Source organism: Plecotus auritus (assembly GCF_963455305.1).
Source record: "Plecotus auritus genome assembly, chromosome: 6".
NCBI classification, from domain to species: domain Eukaryota; kingdom Metazoa; phylum Chordata; class Mammalia; order Chiroptera; family Vespertilionidae; genus Plecotus; species Plecotus auritus.
This window is the reverse complement of record NC_137773.1, coordinates 172377411-172404243: the sequence shown is the minus strand read 5'-3', so window position 1 is coordinate 172404243 and position 26833 is coordinate 172377411. Positions and strand designations below refer to the sequence as shown.

The window sequence follows — 26833 nt, the reverse complement described above, 5'->3', positions numbered from 1 at the left end:
AGAACCGATCCCGCGCGCCAGGTGGTTTGACCACATGCTAGTCATTCGTTTATCAGCGGTAACTCTTGGTTTTAAATATGTAGACTATAGTTGTCGATATGTAATATTTATTTATGTTGCTGAAATTACTACAGTGTTTTTTCCAACATATGGCCTAGTCACTAAAATTTGTTAAAAATAGCAGTGAATTAATAACAACAACAAAATAACCTGTTAACTTAATTATAAACAAATACTGGTTAAAAGCATTTAAAAATGAACAAGGTATTAATTTTCACACATGACATATGGACTGGAAATTTTTTTCGTTAAATCGAAAGTCTGTTAAATCAAGGTCCGCAAAATCGAGGGTTTATTATATTACAATTTAAAAAATCTAATTCTGATAAAGAGCAAACATTTTAATATATTTTTTGGAGTGATTGGTCAATTGCCCCAACACTTTATTTAAGAATCCACTTCAAAATCCACAGAAGTCACCTTTATCATATACTACCCTTAATTTCAGACCTCTCTATGTGATTCTATTCTCTACCTGTACTTGAATTTGTATTATATAAATTTTCCTGGTCATTTTTAGCAATTTTCAAGATAAAATTTGGCAACATTTTTGCAAATTCCCTTAAAGATGTTGGAAATTTGTTGTTATTGCATTAAATTTATTAACTGTTTTAAGAACTAATACACAGCCTTCCTACCCAACACTAGCATATATTTATAGCATATTTACCTATTTGTCTCCTTCCACATTCCTTAGCAAAGTTTTGAAGTTTTCTTCATGTGCCTCTTACCAGTATACATATTATGTTATATTTATTCCAAGTTATTTTGTTTACAATGCCTGGCATGTTAGGAATATTTGAGAAATTTTACCTGTGACTAAAAGGTTTCTGTTAGTATCAAACGACAATAACAACAATTTTTTTTATATTTTATGATTGGCCATATAATGCTTTTAATAAGTTTTAGCATTTTTCTAGGCAATCATTATCTAAAAGTAATGATATATTTCTATTTATTTTTACTGTATGCTTAATTTTCCTCACTATTTGCACGGGCTAGTACTTCAAGATTACTATTAAGTAATGAACAACAACTAAAAAGTAATTAAATAATCACTTTTCTTATTTCTGACTTTAATAAAAATGTTCAAGTGTTTTACTACTAATGATGATGACAGAAGTTAATTTGAGAGTGTTTTTCGCTAAATTAAGGAAATATATTTTATTTCTGTTCTTGACAGTTTTAAAAATCAGGAATTTGTTGAGATAATTTCTTATCTTTGTCCTAATTGTATAAATAGATTTTCTAATGTGGCATCATTTTGATATATATCTATGATATACTTAATCTTTTAAATATACTGCTGGATCCTATTTGCATATATTTTAAGATTTTTGCATCACTATAAGTATGGAATATGAAAACTGGTCTATAATTTTCCTTTTGGTATGCTTAGGCTGTTAAAAATCAGCATTATTTAGCTTTCATAAGAAGAATTTTATGAAATTTGTTTTCATATACTAGCATATTTTAAATAGGACTGGAATTATTTTCTTCCTTGAGAATGTGAAAGATTCCACTCTTGGAGATGTGAGGTTTCCTATTTGTTTGTTTTACTCTGAAATTTTATCAGTTTTACTATTTATTTGCTAATTCATTAATTTATGTCTTTATTTTATTAATTACTTCCTTTGCTTTTCTTAAGATTACTTTGTTATTATATTTCTAATTTATTGAGTTAAGTAATTAGTTTACTTTCTTTCTGCTGAATAACAAAATTGTTTAAGTCTCTGAATTTTATTTGTATTACAGCTTTGGCTGAATCTCACCTGCAATATTATCAATGTTCTTATTTTGTAGTCTCCCTCCCCACCCAGCCCCGTCACAGTTTTTCTTTTTCTTCCTCTATTTTTCACTTCTTATTTTTCTAGATTTCAGGTGGACATAACTGGTGGAGTCACAATGTGTGATTTATAGCACACTGTCATCTCTGGTCCATGTATAGTCTATTTTATTTATTTGCCTAGTTTTTAATGTAATTAACACCCATGAATCTACCAGCAAAATAGTTTTTGTTTACCCCAAGGTTTCTTTTAAAATGACCTTTACATTTCTAAGGGTTTGTTTTTAATCTTTCTATTTTTGCTCTATCTAGCAGTTTCCTTATCTGTAAGATGGGCTTAATAACACCTATGGTGAGAATTAAATGAATTAATGTTTGTAACATGTTTATAACAGAGTCTGACTCACTATTTAAGTGTTAGCTATTATTATTAGGTTAGATCAAATTTAGTAAATATATATATATATATATACACACACACACATATATACTGAGTGGCCAGATTATTATGATCTCTGAACGCATAATAATCTGGCCACTCAGTGAAAATATATTAGAGGCCTAGTGCATGAATTCGTGCATGGGTGTGGTCCGGCCAGCCTGGCCAGGGGGAGGGGACATGGGTGGTTGGCCAGCCTGCCTGCTGGTCAAACTCCTGGTTGAGGGGACAATTTGCATATTAGCCTTTTATTGTATAGGATATACACTGAGTGGCCAGATTATTATGCATTCAGAGATCATAATAATCTGGCCACTCAGTGTATATTTTAGATTTCCTATTGTCTTGTTCTTTCTCTTTGATTTGTCAATAATAGGAGCCCTGGCTGGTGTGGCTCAGTTTGTTGGGTGTTGTTCTGTTCATCAAAGGATGATGGTTTGATTCCTGGCCAGGGCACATGCCTGGGTTACAGGCTTGATCCCAGGAGGAGGAGTGTACGAGGCAGCCAATTGATGTTTCACTCTCACGTTGATGTTTCTCTTCCCCTCTCCCTTCCTCTCTCTAAAAATTAATAAGAAATCTAAAAATGTGAAGTTCTCTCTTAGTTTCTCATCATTCACCTTGGGCTCCCTTAAAAAAAAAGAATAGGAATGTGGCAAAATCTCCCATCCTATTGCACTATTGCTATTCCGACCCTCCCCCGCCGCCAACAATTATTTTGCTTTATATTAAGTGCTATACAATCCCAAGAAAATATATTCATAATAGTTATATTTTTAATATAGGTGGGGACCGCTTTGTTTTATATCTCAAGCTTTTTACCTTGAACTCAACCTTGTTTAATATTAACAAACAAAAGCACTCTGGTTTTTGTTGTCATTGTTTGCATTTGCCTGAAATACCTTATTATTTCACTTTTAATATTTCTGAGTCACAGTGTTCCAGGACTGTCATTTGAGAGTAATAGCTGAAGCTTTTTAAAAAAAATCCATTCAGAGTCCTTTTCTTTTAAAAGATGAATTTTATCCAGTTACATTTATTATTAAAACACATGCTTGATCTTGCCTCTGCCATATTATTTTCTGTTTTCTGATTTAATGCTTCCTTGTTGCTTATTTTTTTTTCTATCTTTTACTGTAAGATCTATGTTTTCTTTCAGCAATTTGGAAGGGATATATAGTCTGCTTTCTGTTAAACAAGTTTATAACTTCAAATAACACACTGAGACTTCTTTTCTCAATACATCATTGACATTTTTTTAACACTGCTTGGCTGTCTACCCTGATTAGATGCATCTTGGCTTGCCAAACCTCCTCCTCACTTATGCCAGGCTGAGTTTTCCCTCCACAGCCCAGACTAAGTGGCTCTGGCTGCCCTTGTTTGTGTTGTTTAAAAACAAAACTTGTTAACATATTGTCAAGTCATCCTTCTCTGAAGTCTGCAGAGATTCGCTCTAGCTGCCAACGGTAAAACAGCAGAGTCTGCAAGTCCTGGGTCTGGGCCAACTCCGGGACGGGAGCGGGGCCGTCAGGGTGGAGTGGGAGGCTCAGCGGTGAGAAGTGACAGCCACCGTGCCGCCTCATGGCCTGCCCACAGCGGGCATCACAGGCTGGAGGCACAGAGTCTTAGATCAAAGTGACCCTTTCCCACGCTGTAGTCCCAAGCATTCCCCGTTAGCTGCTCACCCCCAACAACATCAGGTGCTCGCTCCCTCTGGGTCAGGAAAGGTTCTGTTCCTTCTGCCGTCCTGATCATCCCTCTCCCTGCTCAACAGCACCTTCTAGAGCCCTCTCTAGGGCTGTCCCCTTTCTTCTAATAAGGGATCTGAGAGATCAGAGTTGGGTGCTTGGGAGCCAGATGGTATCCCTGCTTCTCTAGGGCTCAATAAACCTCCCTGTCCTCCACAGTCCAGTTCCATCTGCTTCCTCCAGGAAGCCTTCCTGATTGCTCCAGTTCCCCCTGACCTCCCATCACCCTGAGTCATCTACTCAATTTTGCTCAACTCTCTTGAACTGATCTCTGACTCTCTCAAACCTGCTCAGTCTGGTTTCCCCAATTAGATAGGGAATGCCCTGAGGCTCTCCCTGGCTCACAGAAGCAGACAGAGGAGAGCTTGGAAAAGACCTACTGAACCAATGGAAGGTCAGGACAGAGGACTCTGGACTCTGACTGTCTGGGTTCAAATGCCACACCTGCTGCTTGTGGGCGGTGGGGCCTTGGGCGAGCTACTGAATGTTTCTACGAAAGCTTGGTGTGGGATGAAATGTAAACATGTGTGAACTACACAGTGTGGTCTCCAGCCCTGGTGTAGGTGGAGCCACCACTGCAGTCTCAGCCAGAATCATGAGTTGCATCGGACCCGCCTGAGGGAGCGCCTGAAGCCGTGCACAGTGGTGGTGGTTGGGGGGTGGGGGGGGAGAGTGTCACCAGAGCTCAGGTGTGTGAGGCCAGTGACCTGTGACCTATACCAGCTATGCACTGTGATCTGGGGCAAATCACTACCCTTTCATGAAACAAGGGGGCCTGGGCCGATGACTGCTGCTGAGCCCTTCCTGCCAGGACCTCCATCTGTGCTCCCAGGTGTTGAGAGTTTGCGAGCCGATTCCTGATCTGGGGCCCTGGGAGAGTACATTTTCAGCAGAGGTTCTGCCCCCGTTCCTGACCCAGCTTTCCAGCGGGCGACTTCCTTTCCCACCCTGCCCTTCCCCGCCCCCCTCCCTGCCCAGCCCTGCGTCCCCTGGAGGGTACCAGAGCTCCACTGCTGAGCAGGATCATGAAGATGATGAAGGTCTCGAACCAGCTGTGCTCCACGATGCGGTAGCAGGTCTTGCGCAGTCGCCACCAGACCTTCCCTGGGGCCTGCGTGGTGTCCACAGTGCAGCAGGGACAGCGCCGGACACAGCCTGTGGGGGAGCGAGAGGGGTCAGGCCCAGGCCCGCGGCTGTGAATGCCCGTGTCTGATGGCAGAAAGCTTGGTGCTTGAAGGAATGACTGAGAGACAGAGATTACCATGGTGGGTGATGAGCAGGGCAACATGGGGGGCGGGGCCACAGGGGGGAGGGAGGGCTGTGGGTGCTGTCTGCCACAGCCCACGCTCAGCAGGCACTCTGCGGAACGGCCGTATGGACCAGGCACCCAGGGAGCGGAGGAAGGGCCTGGCAGGTGTGGGCAGGGGCAAGGCTGGGGCTGGGTGGGCTCCATCTTGTCCTCTGCTCATCTGGGAAACCCTCCTCCTGCCAGAATGTTCCAGAATTCCCTGGGCTGCTCTGTCCTTGGGCCTTCTCCATGTTTGCAATTTCTGAGCCTTGGGAAGAATGGGCCCTTGACTGGCAGCCCCAAATGAGGTGCCACGTGGAGGACAATCCCTCGTTGTATCCCCAGCTGCCCTCCAAATACACCACCAATTCACTATGAGAGCTACAGACGCCAGTCACCATGCCAAGGCCTGAGGGGACAGCGGGGAATCAGACCCAGCCCCTGCCGCTGTGGGCACGTACAGTCATGCTACCACCCCACAAACGCAGGGGCACCAGTCCTTGGTGCAGCCGTGATGAATGGGGGAGGGAGGGGAGGCAGCCGGGCCAGGGTGGGGTGTAATATGGCCCCGGGCCCCAAGGAGCTGCTGGTCCTCCGGCCCCTCCAGGCAGGGCTGAGGCTGGGGCAAAGGGCCACCCAGGGAAGGACCTTCGGTGAAGCAGTCCTCCGGGTCCTTGAGGTCCTCGCCGAGGTCAGGGATCTGCTCCAGGAGGTCAGCGGTGTTGGTCATGTCTGCTGTGCTCCCCTCGGAGTAACTGTCCTCGTGGGTCTGTGGGGCAGGGTGGGCAAGGACATGAGTGTGGGCCACGCAGCAGCCTCCAGCCCAGAGCCTGGGGAGTCTGGGGCTCCTGGGGGGGAGGGGCCCACACTGCTATCCATTGCCCTCCCGGGGAACCTGAGCCCGGGATGATGAGAACCTGCCCCAGAGGTCACCTAGGGCCAGTCAGGGCTGAGCTGAGGCTGGACCTCGGGGCTTCTGGGTCTGTGGTTCTGGTCTGCTGGGGTCTAGGGCAGGGCTGCGGGGATGCGAAGGCATCTGGGAAAATATGGGGATAAAGCATCAGTCCAGCTGGGAACGAAACAGACATGGGGTGGCAACACGAAAACACACTGGCACGTGGGCACACACAGAGGACACAGGCATGCCACACCCAGAACAGAGTCAGAACCAGCATCCTGGGCACACGTAAGCACAAGGTCAGACATGCAGAGAACAGGCCGGCAACCCACCCCTGCTTCCCCCCAATTCGTGTGGGTGCTGGCGTGAGGCGCCGAGGCTGGAGTAAGAGCGGGAAGGTGCTGGGCCGTGCCCTCGCTTCACCTGATTATAGAGAGGGGTGCGCACGCGGTGGGCCCTGTGCGTGTCTGCGTGTGGGTGTCACGTGTGAGTGCTGGCTGTCGGGGCCACTGTGGCGCTCTGCCCAGTTCCCCTCCTGTAGGCCAGTGCACCCAGCCCAGCTGCTGTGAGCACCCATCCCAGCCGCTGTGAGCACCGGCTGCAGCCTGGCTCCATCTCCAGAAAACTGCCTTTAGCCCGGGAGCTGCCATCTCTGGGAATTGCTCGGGGTTGCCATGAACGCCAGTGTGATGGACGGAGAGGGAGGGAAGCGCGCTGAGGCCAGAATCCAGCGACCATGGCCCACCACGCCTCTGCCTCATCCTGCTTCTCTCTTGCTGTGGGTGTCTCCTGAGAGCGCTCCCTCGGTAGGTCCTTGGCACTGGGAGCCTGTCGCAGGCTCTGCCTCCAGGAGCCCACCCTAAGGACAGGGAGGCCGGGCAGGGCTTCTGGAAGGAAGGGGAGCCTCCATTGGCTTCAGATCACGTCTAAATCCTCAGCTCGGCGGCCGCCTTATGGCTCAGGCTCAGGCCCAGGCAGAGATGTGCCGGTCCGAGATCTGGTGCCTCTGCCCCTCCAACGGCCTTCCCGTCTCCTCCTTCCGGGACTAACTCCGCTGGTGTCTCCAAGTCCTCAGCCCTAACCTTTAGCTTTAACATTTAGGCTGCCATGGGCGAGCGCTGGTGGGAATGGAGAGCCGCTCCTCGGGGCAGGGTGGAGCCATGCCCCAGGGCGAGGCGCTGCCTTTGTGGTCCCCGCTGCCAGCAGGGCCATCCCTCTCCTCCCAGCTCGGTTTTGGACGCTGAGCTGGGAAAGGCACAGCCGGGGGTCTTCCCCTGCTCGGGCTTGTCACCAGGGAGGCCGAGTTCTCAAGATCCAATGACAGGACGGGGTCCTTCTCCCAGGAAAGCCCCTGCCCACCTCACTCTCCCCCTTACGAGGTCCAATATGAACTGATTTAGAGAGAGGAAGAAGCCACAAAGCCCATTCCAAGGTCCACAGTCCAGCAGGAAAGCCCTACTCCCCACGACTGTCTGTCCCTCCGTGTCTTCCTGTTCGCAGGTGCCTTCTGCTGCTGTCAGGGGGATGGCCCCACCAGGCCCTCCTGCTCCCCAACTGGCCTTGATGGCAAAGCTTCCCTTAGGCCCATCCCATGCCGTGGACAAGGCAAAGGAGAAACGTCCCCTTGGAGCAGGTCTCAACTGCTGGCCTGAGGCCTGAGGTCAGGCTGCAGGCCAATGGCCCCCAGCAGGGTCTCTCAACACGTGACCTCCCCCTTCCATGGTGTTTGGCATGAGTGTGGGGGGAGGGGGTGGTGGTTAGCAGGGCCACAGTCTGTTAGCGCAGATGTGCATGGGGCCAGGCAGGTAATTAAAGGGAGCCAGAGCTCCACCCCCGGGCGCCGTGACCGCTTGCCTCCAGCAGGGCGGCTCTTGCAACGATTTTTCAAGAGAAGCCAGAAATGCAGATTTTTTCCATAAAAGCTCCCGGGTTTGAAATGTTGGTGGCCAATTCAGATTAAAACCCGTTTTGTCGTCAGAACAAAACCCTCCCCAGGCCTCCCATGTGCGGCCTCTGCTTTAGCCCCATGAGAAGCAGCTGGTGGCCGGTGCGCCAAGGAGCGAGGCACTTGTTTTCAGAGCTCCCCGAAGTCCCCTGGGTGGGGCCCCTCACAGGACATGCGGTGGCCAAATGGGACCAAAGCACAGGGACCGAGTGAGGAGGGGTGAACACACGGGGGTTCGGGGTTAGTCCTGCATTGCGGTCCTGGGATGGCAGCTTCTAGAATTTCCCCGTGGCTCCGGGCCCCACGCCATCCCACCCTGTGGACAGGGCTGCCCGTGATCCCCTCTGCAGATGGTCTTCCACACGGCCCGTGACCGCTGCTGTGGGTCCCACCAGCCCATGCAGGCTCCAGCCCGAGAGGCAGCACCCCACTGGCTTCAGGGGCACAGGTGTGCGTTACCTCGCGGCACCCTGGGGCCCGGGGCTCCGCTTTCCGCTGCTGCCGCCAGTCCGCCTGGGCCGCACTGGCCTCGGCCTCGGAGGAGGCGGTCTCTGACACCTGGCTCCAGGCCCCGGGCTCCGGAAGGGCCTCTGGGCCACTGAACACAGGCTGGGGTTCCTGCTGAAGAGACCTCCGCCCATGAGCTCCCGGCCCTAAGCTCCAGGGCCCCGATCTGCCTCAGGCCCCGCCCATGCCTCCTGCCCTCCTCAGGGGCCTCATCCACTGAGGACCCGCCCTTGGAAGCCCTGAGCAGGTGGCTGGGGGCTCCCCGTAGGTCCAGGTAAAGGGCCGGTAGCCCTCTCCCACTCCCTGGCAGGGTGCAGCTGGGCCGCCATGCCCAGCTTCCATATGCGGCACCTCCACTTTGGAAGGACACGATGACTTTTCCTGTGAGTTCCTATGGCACCCCAGCTTGCACGCACGCGCACACACACATGCACACGCACACACACACATACACACGCATGCACACATACACACATGCACACGCACCCGCACACGCATGCACACACACGCACACACACACGCCCCAGGGAGCCAGACCCCACGGGCTCAAGAGAAGCAAAGGAGAGGGACAAGGAGGGGCAGGCAGTGGGACTTCCACTCCTGCGCTGGGAGCATCCCGGAGATCACTGGAGGCTGTGAGCATCCCTCCCCCCTGCGGACACCATGTCCCGGGCCTGACTGGATGGGCTGAAGCTGGCCTTGGACCACAGGGAGCCAGGGGGCTGTGGAACCAAGTCTGAAGTCTCAGATCAAATTCCACGCGGGAAAGCAGCTGCTCTTCAGGCCAGACCCACCCGGCGCAGGCCCAGAGGAAGCGGCCAGGATGGGCCCAACTAAACAGAGAGAGCCCGTCCGCCTTCCTGGACCTAAAGACCCAACACAAGACGAGGCCATGTGAGCCTGGCTCGGGCCACGGGAAAGCCGAGGGAGCAGTGGGGGGCACTGCTCTTTTGTCCAGACTCTGGCCCTAAGTGTTAAAAATAACAGGTTGGGAGATAAGATAGTGCCGTCTCTGACACCTGCCATCTTCGGGATGCTTATTTTTAAATCTCAGAATTAGCCCTGGGCCTGGGAGGAGGGGAAGGGGCAGTGGGAGGTCAGGAGATGCACTCTTTTCCCATCAAGACATTGGCCTGGGAAGTCCCTGGGGGGGACAGTGGTCAGAGTGGGGGCAGGGCCCGGGGTCCTGGCTCTGTCCCGGAGGCATGAGGAACTCCTAGCTAGTCTCTCTCTCGTGCCGTGCCTCAGTTTCCCTTCCTGTACAAACAGCTGCCCATGACCAGCCAGGGGATAAACCATGGACAGCAACCCCTGCCAAGATCCCCTGCTGGGCTGGGCGGGGGAGAGGGTTGAGAGCTGGTCTCAGCTCCCCTCTATGGGGCACGCTGTTGGGGGACACCCTGTCTTCTACCACCGCCCAGCCCGGCTGGGGCAGGCTGGCAGGGGCAGTGGCAGCGGCTCAGAGTGAGGCTGGTTGCCCTGGCAGCAGAGCCCTGGGCCCCTATGTAAGTAGGTGCTGCATCTGAGCCGGGGAGAGGTGGTCGGGTGGGGACTCACCTGCTTGCTGGACTCCTCCTCGGTGCCCAGGCTATCCTCCTCGTCCTCCTCTTGGTCATCCGTGTCTGACTCAGCCACAGCAATGGGCACACACACGGGCTCCGGATCCCCCGGGGTGCCCTGGCCTGGCCGCTTGCCTTCCTCGAACCGTGTCTCCTTGCGGGCCGGAGGCGCCTTCTCTAGCTCTGCGGGTGGCGGGGAGCTGGAGGTGGCAATGCAGCTGGGCAGCTGGCCCCGGGGGGCAAGGGCAGGCTTCGGGAGCCGCCGCTGCCGGAGCCCACAGCAGAAGTCCCAGGTGGTCCGCTTGAGGAAGCGCAGGCCCCGCTGGATCCGGGCCAGGGCCAGCTGCAGGTTGTTCATCTCCCCGTCCTCGTCTGGCGCCGTGAGGTTGTCTGCGCTGAAGGAGCTGAGCAGCAGCGCCAGGAAGAGGTTCAGGACCTGGGGAGACCATACGCCGGGCTCACTGAGGCAGGCGCCGGGCCAGGTGTTCCGCCTTGGGTCCAGGATGGGGAAACTGAGGCCCAGGGACCTTAAGGACCGCCAAAGGCCAACAGCTCTGGGTCAAAACCTGGGTCCCGGGCCCTGATCCTAACCCCCATTCTCTTGAACACAGTTTGGCTATGAGAGGAAAGACACATTCTAACCCTCCCTCCCAAGGTCTCAGATACGTGGGAGCTGAGGTTGCACAGACCTAGGTCTCTTGCGTCTTGGCCCAGGTTCCCTGGGAGAAGCATGGGTCCATGTCAAAGCCCAGGCCTCCCTTGTCGGCAGCTGCCTCGGGGGAGCGTAGGGCTGCTTCTGGGAAGTGGGATCCAATCTGGGGCCACCGGGGACAAGACAGAATCCCACACAGAGAGGTTGGGGCGTTTCTAGGGAGGGGCCTGGGCATCCATTGCTGAAGGAGGGAGGGGTAGTGACGTGTCTCCGCATTCCGCCCCCCGCCTCCCCCGCCGAGGCCACTCACCACTCAAACACCTGGGGCTCCTGCTATGGAGCACCCTCCACCTGTGTCCCCGGGTGTGACCACGCTTCCCAGGTGGGGCCCCGGGGGCACTGAGTAGAGAAGGGGACAATGGCAGGACAAGACCCCAGGTAGCAGCGTCCGGGTCAGGCTACTGAGACGGGGTTGTGTCTAGGTGGTGAGGGGTCCTGGGATGGGTGCTGTGTGTGGGAGCAGACAATGGGATGGGGTGAAGGGACCTGGGGTTGGTGCCAGGGGCCAGCCCTGGCTCCAAGGCCCACTGTGCTGCAGGGAGTCAGGGAAGGGGCCAAGGTCTCAGAGGTGCTCGAAGGCATGCTCCTTAAATTATGTATTAGCAGGGTGGAGGGGGTCAGTGGGGAAAGAGGGGGACATCGGTTATACTTTTAACAGTAAAGATACAATTTAAAATGTAGGGATTAAGGACTTGAGCCCTAAGGGAGGTTGGCATGTCCTGTGTTTGCATGGTCGGGATTACTGCTTGGTGTAAAACCATCCTGCAAGCGAGATGTTTGCTTGCAAATGTGAATTTTTAGCTTTTGCTACGAAAGAAAACGTTTGCTGAGTGGCCAGGGGCTGGGCACAGGCCCATTTCCCAGTTTCCTAAAGGTTAAATGAAGCTGGTGCTGGGCTCCTTCCCCCACGTAGGCCAGACTCAGCTCGGAGCGTCAGCAGGCCAACAGGCCAGAGACACACCTCCCCACACTGGGCTTGGTGTCCCCCCAGAAGGGAGTTCAGTTGGATGGGGGCCCGTACAGCAGGGTGTTGTGTGAAGGCGGGTGCACAGTTCACACTCTGAGCCCCTGCTCTGGCTTCTCACAAGCCCCGCAGACACACCTGTCAGCAAGCTGGGAATGAGACTCTGACGGAAGGTTGGAGCGCCAGCCCTCAGAGACTGGCCTTTTTTTAAAAAGAGCAACACACACTCACATGGACAGCACGGGAGGGTTACGAAGTAGGACTTCCGGATCCTATCTCTATGGAGAAATGATCACTTTTGACACCTGTAGCCTTTGAGGGGGTGAGGCCTGGGATGTGATTCAGAGCTGCTGTCTACACAGACCTCTGGCCTGGCCTGCTCCGTTCCTGTTGCCCACCCTGGATCCTCTCACACAGCCCTAACTCACGCCCGGCCCACCACCCCTGACCTCCAGGTGTCTGGAGCCCAGGCTGGGGGCAGGGCAGGGCAGGCAGGGGGCGCCTGGGTAGCCTCGTTCGTCCACCCACACAGGACACTAGGGCCTCCCTTGTCGGCAGCTTCAGAAGTTTGTCTCCTTCCAGTGCTTTCCCTGTCAATCACGCTGCTGCTCCCCAGCTCCTGCCTGATCATCACTTCCCATTCTAATGGCAATTGCTTCCTCCCACGCCCAGCAGCAGCCCAATTCCTGAGGCAGCCAGGGCGGGGGTGGGGGGGGGGGGACGCCTGCGTGGGCTGTTAGCTTCCCTCCCCAGCAACCTCTAATCTTCTCATCCCCAGACAGATCCGCTTGGAAATGGCAGGGCTGTGTGTCTGAGGGCAGCTCAGGCTGGTCCCTTTCTGAGAGCTCTGTACGGGCGCCCTCCTTGGAACACATGGAGTCCGCCCGTTTAAGGAGATGGGAGGAGGGTTGTGAGGCCGGCCAAAGGGCTGAGTTCCAGTAGCTCTGTGCACCCAAGCCCGCTTCCTCTCTGGGCTCCTCCACCCTGGGGCCTGCAGGAGGCTGACCCCATCTCAGCCGGGGCCTGCCCTGGCCTCCTGAAGGCACACGGGGGGAGAAAACAGACCAATTTGAGGAAGGACACTAGAATCTGCAGCTCACAGTACTCCCGCCACCTAAAACCTCTCTATGAACTGACGTGAGCCTGGGCTGCCCATGCCCTCGGGAGCCAGACCATGCGGGGGTGATGTCTGAGCGTGTGTGGGCCACCCGTGTACCCAGGAAGGGGGCTCCATGTCCACAGAGGACACTGAACGACTGACTTGCCTCAGCCCTGACTCTTCCAAAGGCCCCTTCTTTGGCATTTAGATTTTGATGTCTCTCAACTCCGGGATTCCCCATACTGTAAACACACAAGGCAGGATGCACTTGCCCTTGACAGACAGGTGGTCACGGTAGCAAAGGTCTGGATCCCTCATGATAGGACAGCAGGAACTCCTACCACAGCTACCCAGGGAGACATACAAGGCTCCCACGGGCCCACCTTACCTGGACCACCACCTGCTGGCACCTGTGTTTTGCTCACCCTGCTCCTTTCCTCTCTAGCATTACATGTCTATCAGGTCAGCTCTAAACACTCCTCCAGGAAGCTTTCCTTGATTTCCAGCTGGAGGGGATCAGCACCAATAAGCTCCCCCTTAATGGCTCTGATCATTCTGACTAATTTAAAAGTTCTAATTTCATGCCCTTTTGAACTCCTCACCTCCTGACTCTCTCAAGTTATGAGTAATGTCAGGGCCACATTCACCTCTGTATATCCATTAGCCTCTGGCAAAATATTTTGCATGCAACAGGGGTTCAGCAAATGTTTAAGTTGAATTGAAAAACCATGCGATAAATCATTGCCAGTGAATGACTAATAAAATATTAGATAGATAAGTAAGTAAATTAATGAAGGTAAAATGAGGAAATAATAAATAAGCAGGCAAGTAAGTGGGTGAATTAAAGAATGAGTTAACAAATAAAGAGTGATATGAATGAATGGGTCAGTCAGTAAGTAAATAGGTAGATAGATTGATGGAGAGGTAGACAGATGGATGGGTGAGTTAGGTGGTTGATTTATGAGTGGATGGATGGCTGGATAGGTAGATATATAGATGAATAGAGAGATAGAAGAATAAATGGGAAGGGAATGGGTGAATTGATGAAAAGTCCTAAGTGGGTACACTGGTGGGTAGATGAATGAATGAATGAGAAGACAGATGGAAAGATGAGTAAATGAGTAGATGGATGAATAGATGTGTAAACAGGTGCATAGATGAGGGATTGGTAGTTTGATAGACAGATGGCTATCAAACTACCGGGTAGGTAGTTTGATAGACAGATGGCTGAGTGAATGAATGGATGGATGGAAGGAAGGGTAAGTGAATGGACAGATGGGTAGCTGGTGGATGAATGGATGAGGAGGTGAATGTGTGTGTGCCAGGCCATTGGCCAACTTACCACAAGGTTGCCAATGACCATAACAAGCAAGAAGACCAGCAGGCACAGTGACTGCCCAGACACCTCCATGCAGTCCCACATGGTCTCGATCCACTCGCCACAGAGGATGCGGAAGATGATGAGAAAGGCATGGAAGAAGTCCATCATGTGCCAGCGGGGCAGCAGGCCTGGCTCGCTGATGCGGTGCCTCAGCTCTGAGTAGTTTTTGCCAAAGAGCTGCATGCCCACCACGGCGAAGATGAACACGATGATGGCCAGCACCAGCGTCAGGTTCCCCAGGGCCCCCACCGAGTTCCCGATGATCTTGATGAGTGTGTTCAGCGTGGGCCATGATTTGGCCAGCTTGAAGACCCGCAGCTGGGGAGGGAGGGGTCCTGTGATAGGCTCTGGTTCCCAGTGCCCACGGACACCCTTCTCTCCCTCCCACAGTTCCTGCCTGAAAACCCAGGGAGCCCTTGAAAGTCACTGACACCTGTTCCTCCGTGTTTCTCCAAGAGCACACCCTACTGTTTCTTCCCACAGCCTGACGGTGGCTTCCGTGGACTCTGCCCTGGGAGTCAGGTCAACAGCTCCAGCCTCATTTCCCCCATACAGCCCTTCTCTTTGTCCTCACGTAGCCTCCTACTCCCCTTGATCTCACATCAAGGAACTTCCTAGATTCCCCCAATAGGGGATGTCCTTTTTCTGCCAGGCCCTTCATCAGATACCCTTCCAGGCCAGCTCAGCCATGTCTAACTTACCCAATCACCTCCATTTCTCTCTCCTCTTAGTTATAACAGAGAAAGGGAGCCAGTGCTTAGCATGTATTAAAAACCTACTGTGTCAGACCATGTGCTTAGGATGCATCAGCTCATACAGAACTCCCAATAACACATGGGGCTGGCACTCTTACTACCTCCTTTGACAGATGGAAGGTGACAACCCTTAAAAGTGGAGTAACTTGTCTAAGTTCCTTGGCTCCTGGCAGAGGAGTTGGGATTAGAACTCACCGCCTAGGCTTTCTCAACTGCTCCCACATGCTGCCTTCCTGAGCACCCACAGTGCTCAGACATCCCCGGGAAGCCTTCCCTGACCTCCCTCCAGCCCTATGTCTGCACCTCTCGGGCATTTTAAACTTAAAGCATAGTCCACCAGGAGCTCTGGCATCACCTGAGACTCACTGAACTGTCACCTGCAGCTTAACAAGATCCGCAGGCGATTTGTGTGTGCATTTGTTTGCAAAATGCGGATTCTGAAACCAGCAGGCCGAACCCCAGAAGAGCTGTCGGCAGACCTGGCTCCACCTGTTACTTGCCATGGGGCTTTGGGAAATTGTTTCTGACTTCTTTCTGAATCACTGAATGCCTCAACCATGATTCTTCCAAAGAACCCTTCTTAGGCATGTAGATTCTGAGCTCTCTCAACTCTGGGATTCCCCACATTGTAAAGACACGAGGCAAGATGCACTTGCCCTTGACAGACAAGTGACCGTGAAAGCAAAGGCCTGGATCCCTCATGACAGGACAGCAGGAACTCCCACCCCAACCACCCAGGGTGACAACCTCTCTGAGTCTGAGTCTCAGTCTCCTCATCTGTGCAATGGGGATATAGTGATATCAGCCCCACTCCTGGGATCCTGTGAGGACTAACGGGTGAATCATAAAGGGCTTTGCAAATCATCCGATGGCCACCCCAATTGCTCCTCTGGAGGGGTATCGCCTTCTGTCTTGCCCCCCACATCACCAGCACTGGGCCTGGCACCCAGGGGTACTTAGCCAATAGCTGTTGGGTGAAGGCATGATGGCTCAGAGTTGGGGTGAGTGAGTGGTGCCCCAGGCACCCGCCCCGCCCCCCTGCAGAAGGCCCAGCAGGTACCAGGCGGAAGGAGCGCAGCACCGACAGGTTGCCCATGCGGGACAGGCCCAGCTCCATGAGGCTGAGGATGACGATGATGCTGTCGAAGATGTTCCAGCCCTGCTGGAAGTAGTAGTAGGGGTCGAGAGCGATGATCTTGAAGGTCATCTCTGCAGTGAAGATCCCTGTGAAGACCTGGGAGGGGCGGGAAACAGGGGTTCCCCACAATTGGGCTGGAAAGAGCCTCTGGCCGTCAGAGGCTCTTGTTCCCATAGAGTCTCCCTTCTGGGCTGCCAGCTCTGACTGCACCCAAGCTCCCAGTGGGGGCCTGCCTGGCCATGGCCTAGACCAGCCGTGGGCAAACTACGGCCCGTGGGCCGGATCCGGCCCGTTCGGCTGTTCTATCCGGCCCGCGGAGCCGAAAGAGCGGAGGGTTCTCTTGCTCTCCCCTCCGCTCCTTCACCAGCAGCAGTGTTAACATGGCAACGTCGGGAAACACGGCCGCAGCTCCTTCTTCTGAGTGGGCGGATTTATATCCTCCATTCAGTAGAAGGAACAACCTCTCAATCTTCCAGAGGCTCCTTGTAATGCCCGCGGACGCGTCCCCCGACATCACCCTGGGAATGCGGAAACACGTTATCGTGGTGATGTAGGGAGACACGCCCCTGGAGAGCACAGTATCAGAGCATTAGCTAAAAAGGAGACCAACAACACTGTTCCCACTGAAGTTGATGTTTTAAAGACCAAAAACCTTTCAACCCAGCCTACATTGCCATCTGCATCTACGTCCCTGGCATAATTTGGAAGTTGCACTAAAGAAAATGTTTAATTTACTGTTTACACATTTTGTTCTTTTCTATTTGTTTTAGTTTTAAATTATTTTATTATATTTAAGTTTAATTTGAAAGGCTTTTGTACCTTTCCTTTGTTAGGCAATTTTATTTTGCCTTTGCCATCTTCAATATAAGGTATGTTATTGTGCTATGATTCCTCCATTTTTTGAAGTTTCAAATTATAATAATTAGTGTTTACATTCTTCTTGTTAAAATGTTTGAAATGAATAAAACTATTGAAATAAAAAAAAAGACCGTACCCTTTTATGTAATGATGTTTACTTTGAATTTATATTAGTTCACACAAACACTCCATCCATGCTTTTGTTCCAGCCCTCCGGTCCAGTTTAAGAACCCATTGTGGCCCTCGAGTCAAAAAGTTTGCCCCCCCCCCCCCCCCCCCCCGTGACTTAGACCCTTAGGGATGCCTCTGCCCTGAGGCCTCCAGCCTGCTGTGTTGCTCACCAAGCATGAGCTGTCAGCCTGTCCCTCAGAAACAGCAGGGCCCATCGAGGGCTCTGCAGAAATTCAGTTCAGGAATTGAGGGCCGGGGACCCAGCCCTAGACTCCTTCCAGCCCGTGTTGCCACAGGACACACCCTCACTTCACACATGCCAGATACATGCATTCATTCCTATTGCTACTCATGGCTCTCCCGGCTCAAGACCTTGGTCACGCTGTGCCCGCTCCCTCCTTGTCCACAGGCTGAACTTCTCTCACTGGAATAATAACCAGCCACTATTTCTTAACTGTCCTAAGAGCTGGGCTGGAATGCTTTGCAAATGTTGTGTTTTGTTTTTTTCCATCAACAAGCCGGCAATGAAATTATCATTATCCCTGTTTTACAGGTAAGGAAACGGAGGCACGGAGAGGTCAAGCAACTTCGCTCGGGTCATGTAGCTAGTATGTTTGGGAAGCACAGATGACCTCTGTGCTGTCCTTCAAGATTTAGAGTGACCGCCTCTCCCTCTGGAAACGTTCCTGAGGTGGGCAGAGGCGGGGCCTCGTCTGGTTCACTGACTCACGAGTCCTGAGATGCCTGGCCTCAGCCAGCAGAGACCCGTGGTCAAGGAGCCCATCCTGTGGTGGGCCAGGCAGCCGGGAACATGGCCAACTGCTCCGAGGTGTGCCAACTGCTACCACGGGGACATGGTCCCAAGAGGAGGGGCATGTGGCTGGAGGGAAGGCAGGGCCAGTCCACAAGGCCTTCTTGGCCACGTGGAGGAGCTGGGGGTGATCCTGAGGCCAGTGGGGAGGCACTGAGGACTTCTGCATTTATATAAAAACATGCATGCTTTTTATAGTTTTAATGTATATGATAACCATACATAGTATCTTTGCATTATTTTAAGCAGAATTCATTTGGATCAAGTATATGTGTTCTTTTTTGCAAGTTCTTTTTATTCTAAACATCATGTTTATGAAGTTTATCCATAACGATACATGTGTATGTATTCATTCTAGGTGTATTTCATTGTACGAATACACCACAATTGACTTATCTATTTTTTAATGGATGGAGGGACATTTATGTTGATTCCAATTTTCCCTACACCTAACAATGCTGCAAAGAACTTTCTTTGTACGTGTCTCTTTCTATGGACATGTGAGACTTTCTAGAGACTAGTATATATATATGCTAATATATATGCTAATATATATGCTAATATATATGCTAATATATATGCTAATATATATATGCTAATATATATGTATATATATAGTGAAATTGTTAAGTTGTAGGGTATGCACATCTGTGATTTACCTGATTGTACAATTATTCCCTGTGATGGCTGAACCAAATCCAGACTCTTACAAAGTGTGACTTCTCACTGTTTCACATCCTTGTCAACATGTGGAAGTTTATTTCTGATTCTCTTAGGGGTGAGAAATAGTATCTCCATGTTGCTCTAATTTGCATTCCTCTGTGTTTCTTTTTTAAAAAAAATCTTTATTGCTGGAAGTATTACATATGTCCCCTTCCCTGGCTCTCCTCCCCCCCCCCCCCCCCGCCCTGTCCCACCCCCGCCCCATTCTAGCCCGCCTAGCTCTGTCTGTGTTTCTTTTCATTTGTTTACACCCATCTGAGTGTCCCCTCTGGGATTTGCCTGTCATTTCCTCTGTCCATTGTGCTGTCTTTTTGCCACTGGGTTGTCCCTCTTTTCCTTACTGATGCGTGAGCGTTCAATATTGATTCTGGATTTCATGTCTCTCTAGTTGAATACTTTTCACAGTATTAATTTCTAGTTTATGGTAGTGACTTCACTTTGTTTTATCGTATCCTTTATTTGATGGGTATTTTAAATTTTAATATTAGTAAACTTATCAATCTTTCCTTTCATGGCATAAACTCTTCATGTTGCTGAAGATAGCTTTCCAAACTCCAAGATTTTTCTCTCACTTTTATTCTGAAAGTTTAAAAATTTTGCTTTATCATATTAAGGTGTTGGATCCAATTCCCCACAACTAATTAATGAGTATGGTGTGGGTAGGGATCTAAATGTATTTTCTTCTCTATAGATAATCATTCTGCCCAGCATTATTCATTATTAAATAGTCTATCATTTTCCTACTGAATTATAATGCCATTTTTATTATTTATCAAGTCACCAAATATGCATTTTTATTTCCGAGTTCTCAATTCTGTAGCAGTGATCCAATGTTCTATCTTTGCACCAATACTGTAACTTTATAATATATCTTAGTACATGTAAGGTAAATTCCCCACCTTATTTCTAATTTATCTTGATAGACTTTACTTTTCCATATGAATTTTAGTATTACCTTGTCAATTCTCATAAAAAATGTGTTGGGATTTTGACTGGAATTACATTAAATATCTAGGCTAATTTGAGAAGAACTGCTATCTCTACAATATCGAGACGTTCATTCACAAAAATGATATATCTCGCCACTAATCTAAGTCTTCTTTTGTGCTTTTTAATAGTTGACATTTTTTCATATAAAAATTATGACCTTTTGCTACATTTCTTCCTAGATTTTTCATAGTTTTTATTGCTATTTATTTTTAAGAGTATCAACTTTTAAACATGACTGTCTCCAAATGGTCCTGGTGGCTAGGAGCAGAATTAATGTGGGTAAATTGAGCGTGTGCCTAGTAACATTGGTAAACACTCTTATTAGTCCTGATAGTCTTTGCGTAGATTTTCTTAAATTATTTATATAGATAACAATATCTGAAAACTAATGTTCGATCTGTTCTCTTCTTTCTTCTTGTCCTTTTGTTACCATGGTGATAAGGACCTCCAGTATAATTTGGACTGGAAGCAGGGAGGTAGGCACAAACCTAGAGCTATAGCATGGCAGTGGAGTGCCCCAGGTATGAACATGGGCTCTAGATACAGACGGCTCAGTTGCGAATCCTGGCTCTACCACTGCCTGGCTGTGTGACCTTGGTTAAGTTATTTGGTTAAGTTATTACTCTGTGCCTCTGTTCCCTTATCAGTAAGACAGGGATAATAATAATAGCATCTCCCTTACTGGTTATTATCAGAAATTAGGTGTTCAGCAAGTATTAACTATGACTACCACCAGCTTCCCATCTATGTTCGTTCCTGACTTTTAATGGGAAGACTGCTAATGTTTCATGGCCAAGAATGATACTATAGATCACTTGGGTCAGATTATTTCTAGTTTGCTAAGAGTTCTTACCACAAAGAGTTTGGTTTTATTAGATGATTTTTCCACACTGAAGGGAAGATCATATGTACCTGGAATAAACACAACTTGATCACGAGGAGTTTATTCTTTACTTATTTGATTTTTCTTAATCATACACTGTTGGATTTGTTTCGGTTTATTTTTTCTCTCTTTTCTTTATGGTCTTAAATCTCTTCTTGGTAACTTCCATTATTTTCTAGAAAAATTTTCGCTTAGTCTGTTCAAAATGTACTAGCATTAAGTTGTTTATAATGTTTTACATTGTGTTTTAATCTCTACTATTGGTATAGTTAAGCCTCTTTCCTATCTTTAATTTATTTGTACCTTCAATTTTTAAATTTTAATCCTGCGAAGAAATTTGTCTATTAGTCTTTTCAGAATATGTTTGTTTAAAAAACTTCTCCATACTATGGAACAGAGTGCGGAATCTCGGAGGGAAGGTGGGGGTGGGTGGGTGGGAGGTAGTCAACCAAGGACCTTGTATGCATATATGCATGGCCCATGGGCACAGACAATGGGGTGGTGAGAGCCTGGGACTGGGGTGGGGGGATTGGGGAGGTGGGGGGGGCGTGCTAGAGGGGGTCAATGGGGAAAGAAAGGGGACATATGTAATACTTTGAATAAAGAACTATTAAAAAAATAAAACATTTCATTTGATAAAAAAAAGACCTTCTCCATAATTACTGGCACACTTTTAAAATTATTTACTAATTTTCTGCTTTTATCTTTAATTTTCTTTACATTTTTACTAACTACTTGAATCAAATGATTGGCTCATTAATTTCCAACTTTTCTTTTTTAATGTATATAGGGAAGGGCAAGAGTGGGTTTACAGTTGTGAGGACATGAAACACAGAGTTTATTCTTGTATTATTATTTATTAATTTTGTATTATTTTCCAAATGAATAACGGCAAACCTACTTTCATTCCACCCTGTATACTTTAGGCTATACATTTCCCTCTAAGTACTGCATTTGCCAGCTGACACTGATAAGCTTCCTTCTTTATCATTTCCCAGTGTCTGTGTGTGGGTTTTTCTGGTTCACTGTTTTAGTTGGGGGTGACCAAGCCGGCAGAGGAGAGGAGGGAAGTTGGGGGTGACCAGGCCTGCAGGGGAGGGCAGTTGGGGGGAACCCAGGCCTGCAGGGGAGAGCAGTTGTGGGGGGGGGGACCAGGCTTACAGGGGAGGGCAGTTAGGGGTGACCAGGCCTGCAGGGGAGGGCAGTTAGGGGCAAACAGGCTGGCAGGGGAGCAGTTAGGCATCAATCAGGCTGGCAGGGGAGTGGTTAGGGGCAATCAGGAAGGCAGGCAGGCGAGCAGTTGGGAGCCAGCAGTCCTGGATTGTGAGAGGGATGTCCGACTGCCCGGACAGTCAGATATCCCTCGAGGGGTCCCAGATTGGAGAGGTTGCAGGCTGGGCTGAGGGACACCCCCCTCTCCCATGCACAAATTTCGTGCACCAGGCCTCTAGTATATCTATGGGCTACTTAGTTCCAACCTCTATTTGCACTGTCCCAAAGACACGTCTTGTCTCTACATGGCCACTGAAATCCAAGTCCCCAGATTACTCAGATCATCAACTACTCCCCCACCCCATCCAGAGCAATGACAGAACCATTGCATGTTTACTGCTATGGTTTTTAAGTCCCTCTTTGTTTCTGGCACGCGGGCATTTGTGTTACTTTCTCGTGAACTTTGCTCTGCATGTCAAAGAATGTTGGCTATATCTTTCATTGTTCCGCAGTCAGAGACTTCTTAGGCTTGCCTTACAGCACTGCCTTTTACGTCTGATTATATGATGGGCTAAAAGTTATTCAAATCTAGAAATCTCCTCCTTTCTGGAATTTGTCTTCGGTGGCACGCTTTGAAAGGCTTTTCCCCTCCCAGGATTATTCACCCATGTTTATTTTTGTGGTTTTGTTTCTTTCCATTGACTATTTAAACCATCTAAAGTATATTAACTGCAAGACAATAAAAACCTTACATGCTAGCAATAAAGCCCTCCAAACAGAACAACTTATAGCTGTAACCCAACTACGTGACCTACTAATAATAATCGAGCCACAAGTTAAACACAGCTGCGATTCAATCACTACTTAATGATCCGGCAAAGCCAACAGAGCTCCCTATCACCTTAACTTGGAGCTCGGTCCAAACCAAGGGTCACATTCCACTAAAACCGCCTTCAACGGAAACCCTACGTCACCGCCCTCTGAAGACCAATGCAAGGGAGGCACACTGGTGATGAGGCACCTACAGACTGGGATACAGCTTTCCCTTCTGTTTGCATATAAAACTAGAATTACAGCAAATGCACACAATTGTGAAAACAGCTGACTAGATCCTGTAGAGAGCTGTCCAGCGGCCTGGATGTGGAAAGTAATAAGAAAGACAATCTTCACACCCCAAAGTGTGGGAGACCTGCCTGCCTGGTTGGGGGTGGGCACCTGTGCAGCTGGACAAGACAGGGCTGGTTCTGCAGGAAGAGAAAGGTTAGATCAAATGACTCCCTTCCTCTCCCCAAACTTGGGGATGATCCTAGGAGCTCCTCCTGGAAGCCAGCGGGGTCTTTGCCAGCCTTTCCCGGGGCTCCCCTGGGGAAGGGCTGACTGTGTTTATCTGGACACAGCCAATAGGGGTCTGTCGCTCAGAGTCAGGAGACAGAAGCTACATGCCCAGCTCTGTAACCACTATGGCCCTTCTCAGGCCTCAGTTTCCCTTCTTTCTAGTGAAGAGGTAGGGCTTGATTTCAACTCAAGGGAAAGAAATCAGAATTAGAACCCAGACATCCTGACTTCCAGGGACAGTCTCTTTAATAATAACAACAGTAATAACCACAGCTATCATTTATCTTTAGTGCTTATTGTTTATCAGACTCTGAGCCAAGGACATTACACATATTATCTTATTCAGTCCTCATTAGCTTCCCATGAAGCTGATATTGTCATACTAATTTTGCATTTATTAAATTCAAGAAATATGTTTTGTGCAATTACTGAGCTGAAGTGATTTGCTTGAGGTCACATATAGTTAGTAAGAGCTGAGTCAGAATTCAGATCTGGCTCTGCGTCATTTACTTGCTGCACCCAGCTGTCCATCCATTCATCCATCTCTCTATCCCTCTCTCCCTCCTTCTCTCCCTCCAACAGTCCATCCATCCATCCATCCATCCATCCATCCATCCATCCATCCATTTATCCTTTTCTCCATCCAACAAACATTGATGTCCACCTACGGAAACTGGCTATCAGAGAATTGCCTCCTTCTGCACCCCCTCCCCTCCTCCATCTACTACTGCCAAATCTCACGTCCCCACACATTTTAGGCTCACCCCACCTCCCTTTTGCTTTGTCACCTCTGAGCATCTTCATTCACTTTTATCCCCAACCTCTCCCTCCCAACTACCTCTCTCAGTTCCATAAACGCTGATCCTGACACTCCCTACTTCAAGATGCCTTCCACGATGACCCCACCATCGGAAAATCCTTCTGCCCTCCGGATCCCTGTGCCCTGAGCCAGGAAGGCTGGGACAGCTGGCCGAGAGCCGTTCGCACCAGGATGCCCCCTCTGGAGTCAGCTCCCAGCGGCCCTTACCAGGTTTCCGACCTGCAGCATCTCCTCGAATTCCGTCGTCATGTTGTAGTGCTCCAGGGCCATGAAGAGCGTGTTCAGCACGATGCACATGGTGATGGTGAGGTCGGCGAAGGGGTCCATGACCATGACCTTCACGTTCTGCTTGATGGACATCCACAGGGGGCAGCAATCCCAGATCAGGTAGCGCTGGGCGAAGTGGTTCCAGCACGGCGGGCACTTGCGGTGAGATTCCTCCAGCTCTGGGGGGGGGGGGGGGGCGGGACACCGGGGAGCTGGTTTGCTTTTGTTGACCGACTCATACATAACTCAGAGTGCTCCGGAAAGCTGTGTGACTTAGCCGGGGAGAGGACAGGGCTGATGCATGGCAGGGGGACCGCGAACGGGGCAGGGAAGACGAAGGGAAGGGGGCTGTGTCTTGACTCCTTACCCTGGAAATATGGGAGGAGAGGGCCACAGGGACGGGGGGCAGGGATGGATGTGGGGAAAACTGGGACAGGACAGATCAGGATAGACTGAAAAGGAGGCAGCATCTGAGACAGGCGAGTTCAGATATTAAGAACACTCAGGAGTGAATAGATAGGAATAGATGTGGACGTGTTAGGACAGGGGGCGTGGTGGTGTCTGGGACAGGCCGGAGAAACTGTGAACACATATGGGGCAGGAGGGAACAAGATGGGGGTGCCAGGTTCAGACTGGGTCGGATGTGGGTTGCCGAGGGTGGGACTGGCTGGGATGAGGCCAGAGCAGGCATGCTTGGGACAGGATGGCCCCCGGTAGACTGGGAGATGCTCAGGAGAGGACCAGATGAGACTGATAGGCTCCTGGGACAGGCCAGGACACTTGTGGGAAAGTCTGAAAGAAACAGACACGGCTCCTGACAATGCCCAGGAAAGAACAAGCGGACACGAATGAAACGCCTGGGACAGGGAACCCAGACGGAGAAGTCTGGAACAGCTGGGGGATGGATGTCCAAGGCAGGCTAGCAGCTGGGGGATGCCTGGCTCAGGTCCAGGTAATGATGAGGGTGCCCAGACCAGAAGTGGGAGTGTTTGGATGACACCAAGGCTGCGGGGTGCTGACCTTCCAGGGCGCTGGTGAGGACACTGACTGCGCTGAGGGCCCGCTGCCGCTCTCCTGGCACCTCGAAGCCATCCACACACGGAGTCGAGGGGGTCAGCATCTGGGGCCTGCCTGGCTCCTCCGACGGAGTGGTCTGCACATAACCGGGAGATATGTGTCAGCCTGGGGATCGGTGTCCGCTGGACCTGGGGCAGCCGCTGGACCTGGGGCAGCCGCTGGACCTGGGGCAGCCGCTGGACCTGGGGCAGCCGCTGGACCTGGGGCAGCCGCTGGACCTGGGGCAGCCGCTGGACCTGGGGCAGCCGCTGGACCTGGGAGCCACTGGACCTGGGGCAGCCGCTGGACCTGGGGCAGACGCTGGACCTGGGGCAGACGCTGGACCTGGGGCAGCCGCTGGACCTGGGGCAGCCGCTGGACCTGGGGCAGCCGCTGGACCTGGGGCAGCCGCTGGACCTGGGAGCCACTGGACCTGGGGCAGCCGCTGGACCTGGGGCAGCCGCTGGACCTGGGGCAGCCGCTGGACCTGGGGTAGCCGCTGGATCTGGGGCAGCTGCTGGACCTGGGGCAGCCGCTGGACCTGGGGCAGCTGCTGGACCTGGGGCAGCTGCTGGACCTGGGGCAGACGCTGGACCTGGGGCAGCCGCTGGACCTGGGGCAGCCGCTGGATCTGGGGCAGCTGCTGGACCTGGGGCAGCTGGCCCAGACTCACGCTGGGGAGGTCACAGGGAGACAGGATGGGGGTCTTGATGGGATAGCGGGTGCCGGGCTTCTCTGCTCCCACCTCCCTCCCAGTTCACAACCCCTCCCTCCCCCACCCCCTCCACAATTATTATCTCCTTCATTCTCTATTCTTCACCATCTCCAGGCAGTGGTGGTTCCTGAGTGTGGACAGGAACTACATAACCCAGTTCTATTAACCAGATGCTGTCGTACATGTCAGTCCACGCAAAGATGACCCGGGAGTCTTAATTGACCACAAGCTCCCTAGAGTCAAGAACATAACGAAGCTGAGAAGAACATCTGCCACGCTCCCCGGTGACGGTCATGGAAGCATAAAGCACAGTGCTTCCACGTGGCTGGTGGGGACTTGTGCGGAGTCCATTTGGCTCCATCTACCAAGAACATTTTAAACTGGCCCAGCAATTACTCATCTGGTAATTCAACGTCATAAATGATTATACACACGCGCCAAAAATATACCTGCAGCGATGCCCATTGCAGCGCTGTTCCTGGTACCGTAGGAACAAAACAACGAATCAATGGGAAGAATCTGAACATCATTTGTGGGGACAATCTGGCTCTGGACTCTGATACGGACAACGAGGAGAGCGAGGCAGTTCCATGTGTGTTCCCCTGGGAGCGCCTCCAAGACAAACCATTTGACAGAAAAACAAGAAAAGGACCTGGCAGAGATACCCACTGAACTGGTAAAGTGGGCCTATCTGGGGAATGGGACTGGGGGTG

General features: G+C 50.6%; 1 protein-coding gene across 7 annotated transcripts in view; it reads right to left on the bottom strand.

Annotated features, from left to right (window-relative positions):
* SCN5A (sodium voltage-gated channel alpha subunit 5) overlaps window positions 1-26833 on the bottom strand; it is a gene marked incomplete at its 5' end in the record, with an annotated part of 79129 nt that overhangs the window by 19859 nt on the left and 32437 nt on the right. For 3 of the 7 annotated variants that reach the window (XM_080673329.1, XM_080673330.1, XM_080673327.1), the window contains 8 exons: window positions 5034-5188; window positions 5970-6090; window positions 8624-8785; window positions 10229-10666; window positions 14348-14704; window positions 16202-16375; window positions 24290-24528; window positions 25370-25502. In XM_080673329.1, the coding sequence (XP_080529455.1) occupies window positions 5034-5188; window positions 5970-6090; window positions 8624-8785; window positions 10229-10666; window positions 14348-14704; window positions 16202-16375; window positions 24290-24528; window positions 25370-25502 (1779 nt within the window). The remainder of the gene's footprint in view (window positions 1-5033; window positions 5189-5969; window positions 6091-8623; window positions 8786-10228; window positions 10667-14347; window positions 14705-16201; window positions 16376-24289; window positions 24529-25369; window positions 25503-26833) is intronic. The other 4 variants (XM_080673331.1, XM_080673328.1, XM_080673332.1 and 1 more) reach the window with 2 other exon arrangements.